We start from the raw sequence: 13920 nt of genomic DNA on the forward strand, positions 1-13920 counted from the left end.
TTGCATTTTGCAATGTACACAAAAATATAGATTCAAAGTACAAACCTACACACTGTACACAAAGTTATAAATTGAAGTTCATCATAAAATAACGAAACATTATTTTGCTTAAAAATAGATCATAATCAGAAAATTCCATCTTAAGTACAAAATTTTGTCCACATTAATATTAATCATACTAAAAAGACTTTTGGTTAACTTGTTTATAATAAATGCACAAAACCTTCCTGGAAAAATATATATTAAAAATACAGGGAGAATAATAGTTTGGCATGAACTAAATGGGGGGAAGGGCCTTTTTCTGTGCTGTAGTGCACTGTGCCTCCATGATTCTATGTGAAAATATATGATAGTTATAATTAAAAATTATTTGAAAAAGATAGTTCAGAAAAATGCTGGGTTATTCAAATTAGTTCTTCATACAAATATAATTCATTCATGCTAAGTGGAATTCAATCTCATACACTCCACATACACATTAAATAGAATACAATGTCAATGATAGCAGTGATAAACTGTATAATTAATGAGACAGAGTCACATAGCTCTACCACAGAAACAGGCCCTTCAGCCCATCTAGTCAATGCTGATCTGTTACCCACATCTGAACCATAAGCCTTCATACCCCTCCCTAGACATGTAGCCAAAGACGAAGGAGAGTATTTTTGAAGGAGAGTGTCTACTTGTTTTGAGATTCAGTGCGGAACACGCGTTCCAGCACTTCGAGCCACACCACCCCTCGACCCCCGATTTAACACTAGCCTAATCACCGGACTGTTTACAACGACCAACCAGAAACAGGAGGGGTTCTTCAGATGCTGGAAATCCAGAGCAACACACAAAATGCTGGAGAACTCAACAGGCCAGGCAGTGTCTATAGAAATGAACAAACAGTTGACATTTCAGACCAAGACTATTCTTCAGGACTGGAAAGGAAGGGATAAGATGCCAGAGTAAACAAAAATACCAAAATAAATACCTACTAACCAATATGTTTTTGGATGCTGAGGGGAAACTGGAGCACCCTTACACATGACGTCAGAATTGAACTCCGAACTCCGACACTCCGAGCTGCAATAGCATGGCCCTAACTATTCCACTACCATGTCGATACTTGACATGAATCCAAAGATGAAGGAGAGTATTTAGATCAGGGGTTCCCAAACTTTTTTATGCCATGGACCCTAATCATTACCCGAGGGGGTCCATGGGCCCCAGTTTGGAAAAAATCTTGATTTAGAGGATGGGAACAAACAGACACAGGTATAAATGTGATAGGTCAAATGTGAAAGGTCAAGTGCCTTCATTAAAATTGTAATTTCATACTTCATGGCATTTTCATCTTACTATCAAATATTGAAAGGCCTAGATAGAGTAGATGTGGAGAGGATGCTTCCTATAGTGGGGGAGTTTAGGACCAGAGGGCACAGCCTCAGAATACAAGGACATCCCTATAGAAGAGCGAAGAAAAGGAATTTCTTCAGTCAGAGGGTGGTGAATCTGTGGAACTCATTAACGTAGACAACTATGGAGGCCAAGTCATCGGATGTATTTAAAGTGGAGCTTGATAGGTTCTCCATTATTAAGGGTGTCAAAGGTTATGGGGAGAAGGCAGGAGAATGGGGTTGAGAGGGAAAATAGATCAGCCATGATGGAATGGTGGAGCAGACTAGATGGGCCAAATGGCCTGGTTCTGCTCCTATGTCTTATGACTATCGTGGACTTGAGCACAGCATGTCAGAATGTTTCTGTGTTAAATTAGAAGATCCATCCCATCTCCCATTCCAGTTCTACACCTGAGCCACTGGAGGTCAAGCAAACAATACTGATTTGTTCAAATTTAAGTGATAGGATGACCAATAGCATGGCTGGTTATCAATGATAGATCAATGTAGGGACAACATCCCTGAGAGGCCTGGAAACAAATTCCTTACCCACCTTATCCACCTGCAGAGTTGGAGAAAGAGGGGAGATTTGATAGAGGTATACAAAATTATGAATAGGGTAAATGGAAGTAGGCTTATTCCACTGAGGTTGGGAGGGACTTCAACTAGAGGTCATGGGTTAAGTGTGAAAGGTGAAATGTTTCAGGGGAACATAAGGGGGAGCTTCTACACTCAGAGTGTGGAACGAGCTGTCAGGACAAGTGGCGCATGTGGGTTTGACTGCAGCATTTAAGAGAAATTTGGATAGGTACAGTACATGATTAAGAGGGGTATGGAGGGCAATGGTCAAGGTATAAGTGAAAGAACTAGGCAGAGAAACAGTTCAGCACAGGCTAGATGGGCTGAATGGCCTGTTTCCATGGTGTAATGTTCTATGACTAATATTCACAAACAGAGAAGTTGTGTTCTTATGAATTCTGTCACAACACAAATTCGACACAACTGTAAACCAACTGAGTCCAAGTATATAATCTAATATAGATTGATTAACTAAACCCTTCACTGTAATAGTCTGATGTCACCATTTTAACTATGGCCATCCATATTTTTTATAGCACAGAAAGATCGTGGCAAGATTTCGATCGCACTTTATAAGCCATCTTTTTGTTGTTTTTTGCTACCAGTCTATCCAAAAAGCGCCGGGCCCTCCTCGGGAAGCTCTCTCTCCTTTTGTACTGCGCCATCCGCCGATCGTTCACTTCCTTGCTGTCCCTCCGGAGCCGGACCTGCCGCACGATTCCTTCAAAGAGTTCCTGCACGTTATGCTGAACTGCAGCTGAGGTCTCGATGAATTTGCAGTCGAAAACAACGGCACAGGATCGCCCCTCTGCAGATGAGAAAAGAGATTAAAGCTACACATGTCTTCCGAGCAGAGTAAAAAAACACAGAAATGCAACAATATTTTAAGGAGGAAAGGTTGGAAAAGTTTTTACCTTTGTATTTTCTTTTAGAGTTACAGCACGGTAACGAGCCCTTTCCGCCCGGCGTGCTCACTCCGCCAGTTACACCCACCTGACTGATTAACCTACTGACCCGTACGTCTTTGGAACGTGAGGAGAAACCGGAGCACCCGGAGGAAACACACGCAGTCACGGTACACACTCCTTACTGGAAGTGGCCGGAATTGAATCGGAGCCACTTACACTGTTAACCACCACCCCCAGTTGTGACACAAGACGCTAATGAAAGGTATTAATGAGGAAACAGCACCTCAGATCATGAAGGATCCCACCCGCCCTGTGCATGGACTGTTTTTCCCACTCCCATCAGGAGGGAGGCTACGTAACAGCCATGTCAGGACTGAGCCCTCTGTTTGTCGGGGATGACCACGTATCCTTGCTGTCTTTGTGCAAGCCAAGGCTGTATGAAATGGAGGGCAAGCCGTTGCCTAGGCAGCACAGTTCCCATCTGATGAGCCCAAAGGAACGTCAGAGACCAAAACAGTTTGGCACCAGCAGCTCGGCCGGAGATGCCAGTCAGCGGTGAACTGCCTTACAAACTCCAGCTCTGGATTCTCCCTCAGGGTTCACTCCTGATGCCAACCCTGAGTGGGCGTAGCTGCAAAGCAGCAGGGGTTTAAGATCAGAGATTTCCTTCTCCTAGATGAGCTGCCAACCATGACTGACAAATACCATCTACCCAAAGCAAAGGGTTTTAAGGCAGCAGTAACCTGCCTTTACCCCTTCTCCTGTCAGCAGAAACGGTACCACTGGACTTAGTAGCTAAGCCAGACGTGAAGACCAGGAGCTGGACAGTTGTCAGAGGCTATTTGAGATGCACATCATTGGAAGCATTTAATAGGTAATGGGAGCACATCCCCACTACCATCCCAGTTATAACAACCTTCAGGAACCATGGAGAAACATACCTGCCACTGATACCTCCCGACGTCGCACAAGATCACATTTATTCCCAACTAATATAATTGGAATGTCCTCAGCCTGCCGAATCCTCCGGAGCTGAATACGAAGCTCGGACGCTTTCTCAAAACTTGCTCTGTCTGTGATGGAGTAGACGATGAGATAAGCATCGCCGATCTGCATACAGTGATCCTGCACCCAGCTATCTTCATCCTGCCAACACACACAGATTGAGATGAAAAAAATCAAAATCAATTCTATTTCTGGACAGAAGTCATCAGATGCATAGATCATCATGCTCCACTTTACGAACTGCTGTCGACTACAGTGCCAGATACCAGAGAAAGTAACTGAATACTCACTAGGAAAGTCCTCTGGGCAGAAACTGCATTAGTCTGATTTTAAACACGAGAGATTCTGCATAAGCTAGAAATCCAGAGCAGCACACACAAAATGGCCACAGACCTGGGTGAATTCTTACAGTACATCTGCAAAACAGGTTCATTTTTCTCTTTTAATGTCTCTTTTCTCCTTTTCAAAGTGGCTGGGATCCTGTCAGAGTCCGTGATCTACAGCTGCATTCAAAGTGCAGCTCTTCACAGTAGCCTCAGAACTCATCAGGTGACCTGGCATTTTTAATATCTCCGGGTGCAGCCCGGAAGAGGTGCAATCCTGTGGGTGACCTGATTCCTCACCAGTTTTGCCAACTGACACATCAAGACAGCAGTGCACATTGCTGCCATAAGAAGGCCCTCGAACCGTGGGATAAGCCCAGTAGCAGATTGCAACATTGGAAGAGTGAGCTGTAGGTCTCCCCTCTTGTTTGTTGCAGGAGTGATATCTCTCTCTACCTCGCTAGTGAGAGAGAAAGCCTGTGAGATGGTGAAATGTTGGACAGCAGCTCCTGGTGGTCTCTCGATCGTGGTGGCTGGGGGCTTCGTTATTGTGTGGAGATGGAGCAAATGGGGGGATCTTTAGGGTTCTAATTTTTTTCTGTCATTCATTCTTTGGGAATTTTCCTTCTGTTTCATGGATGACTGTGAAGAGTAAGAATTTCAGGTTGTAAACTGTATACATTCTCTGATATTAAATTGAACCACTGAATTGCAGGTTAGTCAGCATCTGTGGAGAGGATCATCAGAGGTGATTGATAAGTTTGTGGCCTAAGGTAGAAGGAGATGAGTTATTAACTTCAAACTTTCTGCATAATCACTCAAAGAGTTGAACTGCATGTACTTGTAATGAGAGCTGTATCTCCTTCTACCTGAGGTCACAAACTTATCAATCACCCATCTGTGGACACTTTCTGGAGGTCCAAGATCCATATACTCCACAACCGCTGGACTAAGTGTGTAAATGTAGGAGGGGACTTTGTTGAAAAATAAATGTGCTAGGTTTTCTAAAATTGACTCCTTCTACCTTAGGCCACAAACTTATCAATCACCCCTCATATATGAACTTTGAGAATAAATTAGTTTTGAACTTTGTCAGTTTAAGCTGTAAGATTGAGGTTTGATTCCCGCTGCTGTCTGTCAGGAGTTTGTACGCTCTCTATGTGGACGTGTGGGTTTTCTCTGGGTGCTCCTGTTTCCTCTCACATACAGAGATGTACACATTAGGGTTAGTAAGTTGGGAGCATGTGATGTTGGCACCAGAGGCATTGTGACATTTGCAGGCTGCCTTCGGTACAATCTTCACAGATTTGAGTCAATGCAACAGGACATTCACTGTACGTTTTGATACACATGTGACAAATAAAGATAATTTTTAATCTTTAAGGTCCTGTAATCTGAAGCATCATATTTGCTGAAAGGATTCTGAGAGGCACGACAGAATGGGAGTTGTGGACATCCACACATCCTTTATGGACCAGTCAATAAACAGAGTCACGGGCATCAGGGATACGTTCATTATGGCCCGTTGTCGTATAATGTGGGCAATCGGGGTCTTTCCATGAGCATGAGTGTTCTACAGAAGACCCTTCTTCTGGGCTGGGCCGCGTCTTTACCAGACGGGTGACCCCAGCCATTACCAACCCTCTTCTGAAATTGTCTGCCTGGTGTCAGTGGTCACATAACCAGGACTTGTGATCTGCACCGGCTGCTCATACGACCGTCCACCACCTGCTCCCGTGGCTTCACGTGACCCTGATCAGGTGGGGGGGGGGGGGGGCTAAGCAGGTGCTGGACCCTGCCCAAGGGTGACTTGTAGGCCAGTAGAGGGAAGGAGCACCGTACATCTCCCTCAGTAGAGATGTATCTCCATCCCACCACCCAGCGGAGGGTAGGAGCACCTCACACCTCCTGTGCTGAGGTCGTATCTCTACCCCACCACCCAATGCATCAAGGGCAACTATCGCTCACACCGTTGACAGCGCAAGCAAGATTGGAGCTGGTGTCTGGTGTACATTTCTGATTGAGTCATTAAAAGATGTGACATCGAAGGGAAAGATGCAGAGGAAGCTTATGAGGATGTTGCCAGCACTAGAAACAGAGTGTGGGCAGAATGGCCCAATGGAAAATGATGAAGATTAACAACTGGTTCTATTTGTCACATGTACATCGAAACATTACTATTTGATTCAGACAGGTCTGCAGCTGTTAGGCAGTACAAAAGTCATTTTGTGCAACCTTGCAGCAATAGAACACTGGAACTACAGTATGAAACTTCAGTAAAAGTGAATCCATAAAGCTCGCAAAGATTAGATATAATTGTCACGTGTACATCTAAAAGGGACAACTTGTTTGGTGAAGTGGAGATACGTCTCTACCAAAGGAGGTGTAAAACGCTCCCTAACTCCACTAGCCTGCAGGACCTCCTTGGGCAAAGTGTAGCACTTGTTTATCCCCCCCCCCCCCCCCCGAATCAGGGTCATGTGAAGCCACGGGAGCAGGTGGTGGCTGGTCGAATGAGCAGCCAGTGCACATCACAAGTCCTGGTTCTGTGAACACTGACACCAGGCAGACAATCTCTGAAGAGTATTGACAGTGGCTGGGGTCACCCATCTTGTAGAGACACTGCCCAGAAGAAGGCAATGGCAAACCAGTTCCGTAGAAAAATTTGCCAAGAACAACCATGGTGATGGAAAGACCATGATCGCCATGGCATACAACACAGCACATAACGAACAAACAAACGAACATCACAACATACCATGGAATGTCAATTCAAATGAGCAAGGGTCGTGCAGGGCAGCCAGCAAGTGTCGCCACATTTCCAGCGTCCACAACTCACTGACCCTAACTGTACGTCTTTGCACCGCGGGAGGAAACCCACATGGTCACAGAGAAAACGTACAACATCCTTACAGGCAGCGGTGGGATCACAACCGGATGATAGCCTGTTGTAAAACGATGCACTAACTGGTAGGTTAGCACGCTCGATGAGAAAGATGTAGCTACGAGCAACGATTCAGTAATCCTGGTTTGTTTACTCTGGGATAAAGGAGACTCTGAGCAGACTCCACTGAGGTGCAAAACATTATCAGAGTGCAAGTAGGAAGCACCTATCGCCCTTTGTGTACAGGGAAAAATCGGGGGCAAAGTTTTAATGATAATCAGATTGTGAACTGGTTTTTCTCACAGAGGCTGGGTGAGCCTAGAATTAGAGGTCAGGGGTTAAGTGTGAAAGATGAAATGGTTAAGGGGTGCATGAGGGGAAACGTTTTCACTCAGAGGGTGGCAAGAGCGAGGAACGAGCTGCCAGAGGAAGTGGTGGATGTGGGCTTGATTTCAGCATTTAAGAGAATTTTGGTCAGGTACATGGATGGGAGGGATATGGAGGACTGTGCCCCAGGTGCAGGTTGATGGGAGTAGACAGATTAATAGTTCAACTCAGACCAGATGGGCCAAATGGCCTGTTTCTGTGCTGTAGTGTTCTATAACTTCTATGACCTTTAGATTCTAGGTGAAGTGAGGGAAAACTTTTTTCCTCTTTGGTAAGAGTACGGTAAAGGCAGCAACTTGTCACATTTAAACAGTGAGACCTTTTGATCTGTTGATGGAGTTTAGGGTGGAATGAGAACACGGAACTTTACAACACCGTACAGGCCTTTCGGCCTTCTAATCAATGTAACTCAGGGGTTCCCAGCCTGGGCTCCATCAACCCCTCGGTTAATGATAGGGGTCCATGGTATAAAAAAAATTGGGAACCCCGATCTAGCCTTTTCCTCCCACAAAGCCCTCCATTTTTCTATCATCCATGTGCCAAGGTAAGTTTCTTAAATCTCCCTAATGTATCTGCCTCTATTGTCATCTCTGGCAGTGCACTCCACACACCCACCACTCGCTGTGTAAGGAACTGACCTCTGACAAGTACCCTATACTTTCCTCCAATCACCTTAAAAATTATGCCCCTCAACCCAAATTTCCTGCCTTCTCCCCATAATCTTTGATGCCCTGACTAATCAAGAAGCTATCAAACTCCACTATAAATATGCCCAATGACTTGGCCTTCACAGGCAATGAATTCCACAGATTCAACACCCTCTGGCTAAAGCGATTCCTCTTTGTCTCTACTCTAAATGGATACCCCTCTATTCTAATACTGTGCCCTCAGTTCTAAGTCTCCCCCACAATGGGAAACACCCTCTCCATGCCCACTCTATCTAGGCCTTTCAATATTTACAAGAGCAAGGATGTCCTTACAAAAGCAAGGATGTCCTTTTGCATTTGTACAGGGCCCTGGTGAGACCACACCTGGAATATTGTGCATAGTTTTGGTCTCCAGGTTTAAGGAAGGACATTCTGGCAATTGAGGAAGTGCAGCGTAGATTCACTAGGTTGATTCCTGGGATGGCAGGGCTGTCTTACGCAGAGAGATTGGAGAGATTGGGCTTGTACACGCTGGAATTGAGGAGATTGAGAGGGGATCTGATTGAAACGTTTAAGATAATTAAAGGATTTGATAGGATTGAGGCAGGAAATATGTTCCAGATGTTGGGAGAGTCCAGTACCAGAGGGCATGGATTGAGAATAAGAGGTCAGTTATTTAAAACAGAGTTGAGGAAGAGCTTCTTCTCCCAGAGAGTTGTGGAGGTGTGGAATGCACTGCCTCAGAAGACGGTGGAGGCCAATTCTCTGGATGCTTTCAAGAAGGAGCTGGATAGATATCTGATGGATAGGGGAATCAAGGGATATGGGGTCAAGGCAGGGACTGGGTATTGATAGTGAATGATCAGCCATGATCTCAGAATGGCGGTGCAGACTCGAGGGGCCGAATGGTCTACTTCTGCACCTATTGTCTATTGTCTATTTGCTAGGTTTCAATGAGATTCCCTCTCATTCTTCTAAACTCCAGTGACTACAGGCCCAGAGCCATCAAACAATCCTCATTTGTTAACGTTAAACCTACATCCTTCCACAAGGCTGCTAATTGTAAACAACTATGTAAGATACATGTTACAACACAAAATATTTTACATTCTAAATACTTGTTTCACATACAGTGGGTGTGTTCTTTTGGCAAGAAGATAAAGACATACAACTTGTGATCATCTTGAGCTACGTGATAAATAATGTGGTTTGAATGATTACTTTACAGTCAACAATACAAATAGGATTTCCTGCTGGCCACCATTTTATTTTGATTTCCAATTGCCATTCCAACGTGGCAGCCCATGGCCTTCTCTACTGCTGCAATGAGGCCACACTCAGGTTAGAGGAGCAACACCTCATATTCCATCTGGGTAGCCTCCAACCTGATGACATGAACACCAATTCCTCTAAAATCTGGTAACTTCACACCCCGCACTTTTCTCCCTTTTTACATTCCCAGTTCAGGCTCCCCTCTTACCCCTTTGCTTCTCCTCAACCTGCCCCAGTTCTCTCTCAGGTATCCCTCCTCCTTCCCTGACTCCCCGGTCCACTCTCCTCTCCGATCAGATTCTCCCTCCTTCCCTCTCTCCCCTGGTCCACTCTACTCTCCGATCAGATTCTCCCTCCTCCTTCTCTCTCTCCCCGGTCCACTCTCCTCTCCGGTCAGATTCTCCCTCCTTTCCTCTCTCCCCTGATCCACTCTCCTCTCTGATTAGATTCTCCCTCCTTCCCTCTCTCCCCGGTCCACTCTCCTCTCCGATCAGATTCTCCCTCCTTCCCTCTCTCTCCTGGTCCACTCTCCTCTCCGATTAGATTCTCCCTCCTTTCCTCTCTCCCCTGGTCCATTCTCCTCTCTGATTAGATTCTCCCTCCTTCCCTCTCTCCCCGGTCCACTCTCCTCTCCGATCAGATTCTCCCTCCTTCCCTCCCTCCCCTAGTCCACTCTCCTCTCCGATCAGATTCTCCCCCCTTCCCTCCCTCCCCTAATCCACTCTCCTCTCCGATCAGATTCTCCCTCCTTCCCTCTCTCCCCTGGTCCACTCTCCTCTCTGATCAGATTCTCCCTCCTTCCCTCTCTCCCCTGGTCCACTCTCCTCTCCGATCAGATTCTCCCTCCTTCCCTCCCTCCCCTAGTCCATTCTCCTCTCCGATCAGATTCTCCCTCCTTCCCTCTCTCCCCTGGTCCACTCTCCTCTCCGATCAGATTCTCCCTCCTTCCCTCTCTCCCCTGGTCCACTCTCCTCTCCGATCAGATTCTCCCTCCTTCCCTCCCTCCCCTAGTCCACTCTCCTCTCCGATCAGATTCTCCCTCCTTCCCTTTCTCCCTGGTCCACTCTCCTCTCCGATCAGACTCCTTCTCCAGCCCTTTACCTCTTCCATCTGTCACCTCCCAGCTTCTCACTTCAGCCCCAATCATCTACCAGCTTGCACTCCCCCCTCCCTGCCTTCTTATTCTGGTTTCTTCTCTCTTCCTTTCCAATCCTGATGAAGGATCTCAAACTGAAACCTCCACTGTTTATTCATTTCCATAGATGTAGGCTGACCTACTGAGATCCTCCAGCATTTTGTGTGTTGTTCTGGATTTCCAGCATCTGCACAATCTCTAGTCTTACTTATTAGCAGCTAACTTATGACAGGTGTTGTAGGGGAAAGGACAGATAGTAAGGGCTGATAACTAGTAAATGGTGATGTGGATTGTGCTAATCAGAATCAGGTTTGATGTCACCGGCATCAGTTGTAAAATTCGTTAACTTTATGGCAGCAGTACAATGCAATACATGATAATATAGAAAAAAACTGAATTACATTAAGTATATGTAAATATTTTAAAATAATTAGTGTCAAAAAACACAAAAGCATAGTGAGTAGTGTTCATGGGTTCGATGTCCATTTAGGAATCGGATGGCAGAGAGGAAGAAGCTGTTCCTGAATAGCTGAGTGTGTGCCTTCAGGCTCCTGTACCTCCTACCCGATGGTAACAGTGAGAAGAGGGCGTATCCTGGGCAATGGGAGTCCTTAATGATGGACACCATCTTCTAAGGCACCGCTCTTTGAAGATGTCTTGAATACTACAGAGTTTTTGCAACTTACTTTGATCCTGTAAATGTGGAGAGCATTCTGACTGGCTACGTCACTGTCTGGTGGAGGGGGGGGGGGGGGAGCAACTGCACAAGATCGAAGTAATTTGCAGAAACTTGTAAAACTAGTCAGATCCATCATAGAAGTTTGAGTGTTTTAGGTGACAAACCAAATCTCCTCAAATTCGTAATGAAACACAGCCGATGCCTTGTCCCTCTAGCTGTATCAATACGTTGGGTCCAGGTTAGATCCTCAGAGATATTGACACCCAGGAACTTGAAATTGCTCACTCTCTGCACTTTGGTCCCTCAATGAGGAATGGTTCACGTTTCTTCATCTTACCCTTCCTGAAGTCCACAACCAGTTCTTTGGTCTTACAGATGTTGAGTGCCAGGTTGTTGCTGTGACACCACCAGCTGGTATATCTCACTCCTGTACGCCCATCTGATATTCTGCCAACAATGGTTGTATCAGCAAATTTATAGATGGTATTTGAGCTGTGCCGAGCCACACAGTCATGGGGATAGAGAGAGTAGGGCAGTGGGCTAAGCACTCACCCCTGAGGTGCACCAGTGTAGATTGTCAGTGAGGTGGAGATGTCATTTCCAATCTGCACAGATGGTGGTCACCCAGGAAATTGAGGATCCAGTTGCAGAGGGAGGTACAGACGCCCAGGTTCTTGCAAACAAGGAAAAATCTGCAGATGCTGGAAATCCAAACAATGCACACAAAATGCTGGAGGAACTCCGCAGGCCAGGCAGCGTCCATGGATACGAGTACAGTCAACGTTTTGGGCTGAGACTGGGAAAAAAGGTGAGGAGTCGGAGTAAGAAAGTGGGGGAAGGCAAAGAAGAAGCACAAGGTGAGAGGTGAAACTGGGAGAGGGGGAGAAGTGAAATAAAGAGCTGAGGAGTTGATAGTTGAAAGATTTACAGGGCTGGAGAAGACAGAGGGCAAGAAAAGGGGGGAGGTGATAGACAGAAAAGGAAATAGGGTGAGAGAGGGAAGTGGGAATGGGGAATGATGAAGGGGGAGGGGGGGGGTGGCATTACCAGAAGTTCAAGAAATCGATGTTCATGCCATCAGGTTGGAGGCTACCCAGACAGAATACAAGGTGTTGTTCCTTCAACCTGAGTGCGGCCTCTTCGCGACAGTAGAGGCCATAGATGGACATATCGGAATGGGAATGGGATGTGGATTAAAATGGGTGGCCACTGGGAGATTCTGCTTTCTTTGGCAAACGGAGCATAGGTGCTCGTCAAAGCAATCTCCCAATCTGTGTTTGGTCTCCCCGATGTACAGGAGGCCACACTGGGAGCACCAGATACAGACTCACAGCTGAAGTGTTGCCTCACCTGGAGGGATTGTTTGGAGCCCTGAACGGTAGTGAAGGAGGAGGTGTAGGGGCAAGTGTAGCAATTGTTACGCTTGCAAGGATAAGTGCCAGGAGGGAGATCAGTGGGGAGGGTTGAATGGACAAGGGAGTCACATAGAGAGTGATCCCTGAGGAAAGCAGAAAGTGGGGGAGGGGGGGGTAAGATGTGCTTGGTGGCAGGATTTCACAGGAGACAGCGAAAATTCCAGAGCACTATTTGCTACTTGCTGGAAGCGGAGGCTGGTGGGGTGTAGGTGAGGACAAGAGGAACCCTGTCCCTGGTGGGATGGCAGAAGAATAGGGTGAAGGCAGACCTGTGTGACCCGGTTGAGGGCAGCATTGATGGTGGAGGAAGGAAAGCCCCTTTCTTTGAAGGAGGAGGACATCTCATTAGTTCTGGAATGAAAAACCTTATCCTGGGAGCAGATGGAGGAATCAAGAGAAGGGATTGGCATTTTTACAAGTAACAGGGGGGTAAGAGATATAATCCAAGTAGTTGTGAGAGTCAGTTAGTTTATAATAGACATCAGTAGATAAGCTGTCTCCCGAGAGAGAGAGAGAGAGACAGAGAGATTGAGAAAGGGAAGGGATGGAGCAGGTAAATAGGCACTGGACATCCATAGTGAAATAAGATGATTGGGGCCAGGGAACATGAAATCATTGAAAAGGTCAAGAGCGTGTGAAGTGTCACAGATGTAGGTAGGAAGGGACTGAAAAAGGGAGGTTGAACCAAGGTTCAGTAGCTTTTCGATCGGGACTGTGGGAATGATGGCGTTAAAAGCCGAGCTGTAGTCAATAAGCAGCAACCTGACGTAGGGATTTGCATCATCGGGGCTGATCCAAGGCCGAGTGGAGAGCCGTTGAGATCACTTTTGCTGTTGACCTATTGTGGTGATAGATGAATCGCAGGGGGTCCAGGTCCTTCCTGAGGCAGGAGTTGATTCTGGCCGTGACCAACCTCTCAAAGCATTTCATCACCGTAGGTGTGAGTGTTGCTGAACGACAGTCATTGAGGCAACTCAAGTTGCTCTTCTTGGGCACCGATACAATTGTTGTCCTTTTGAAGTAGGTGGGAACTTCTGACAGTGACAGCGAGAGGTTGAAATGTAGAGACATGGAATGGAGCAGTGATGACACCCAAGTTTCAGGAACTTCACTGATATTATAGCAGGCTCCCGTTGTATGAGAAAAGCAGCTCCACTGTTAGATTTGTGCATCATTATTGTATTCTGTAATAAGGATCTAGTCTGTTACTTAAGTAAAACTTTCTGTAGCCACCATTCTGTTGTCAGAATATATTTTTAATGATAATCTCATCAGCTGAGTTTGTAAAAGCTCTACCAAAT

At 46.1% G+C, this 13920-nt stretch overlaps 1 protein-coding gene across 1 annotated transcript in view; it reads right to left on the reverse strand.

Annotated features, from left to right (window-relative positions):
• Positions 1 to 209: 209 nt before the first annotated feature.
• The window catches only part of gem (GTP binding protein overexpressed in skeletal muscle), a 34282-nt gene continuing 20571 nt past the window's right edge, over positions 210 to 13920 (reverse strand). The window contains exons 4-5 of the mRNA XM_059957807.1: positions 3814 to 4018; positions 210 to 2772 (exon numbers count right to left, since the gene is read on the reverse strand). Of these exons, the coding sequence (XP_059813790.1) occupies positions 2495 to 2772; positions 3814 to 4018 (483 nt within the window). The 3' untranslated portion in view covers positions 210 to 2494. The remainder of the gene's footprint in view (positions 2773 to 3813; positions 4019 to 13920) is intronic.

This window comes from Hypanus sabinus, chromosome 1 (assembly GCF_030144855.1).
Source record: "Hypanus sabinus isolate sHypSab1 chromosome 1, sHypSab1.hap1, whole genome shotgun sequence".
NCBI lineage: Eukaryota > Metazoa > Chordata > Chondrichthyes > Myliobatiformes > Dasyatidae > Hypanus > Hypanus sabinus.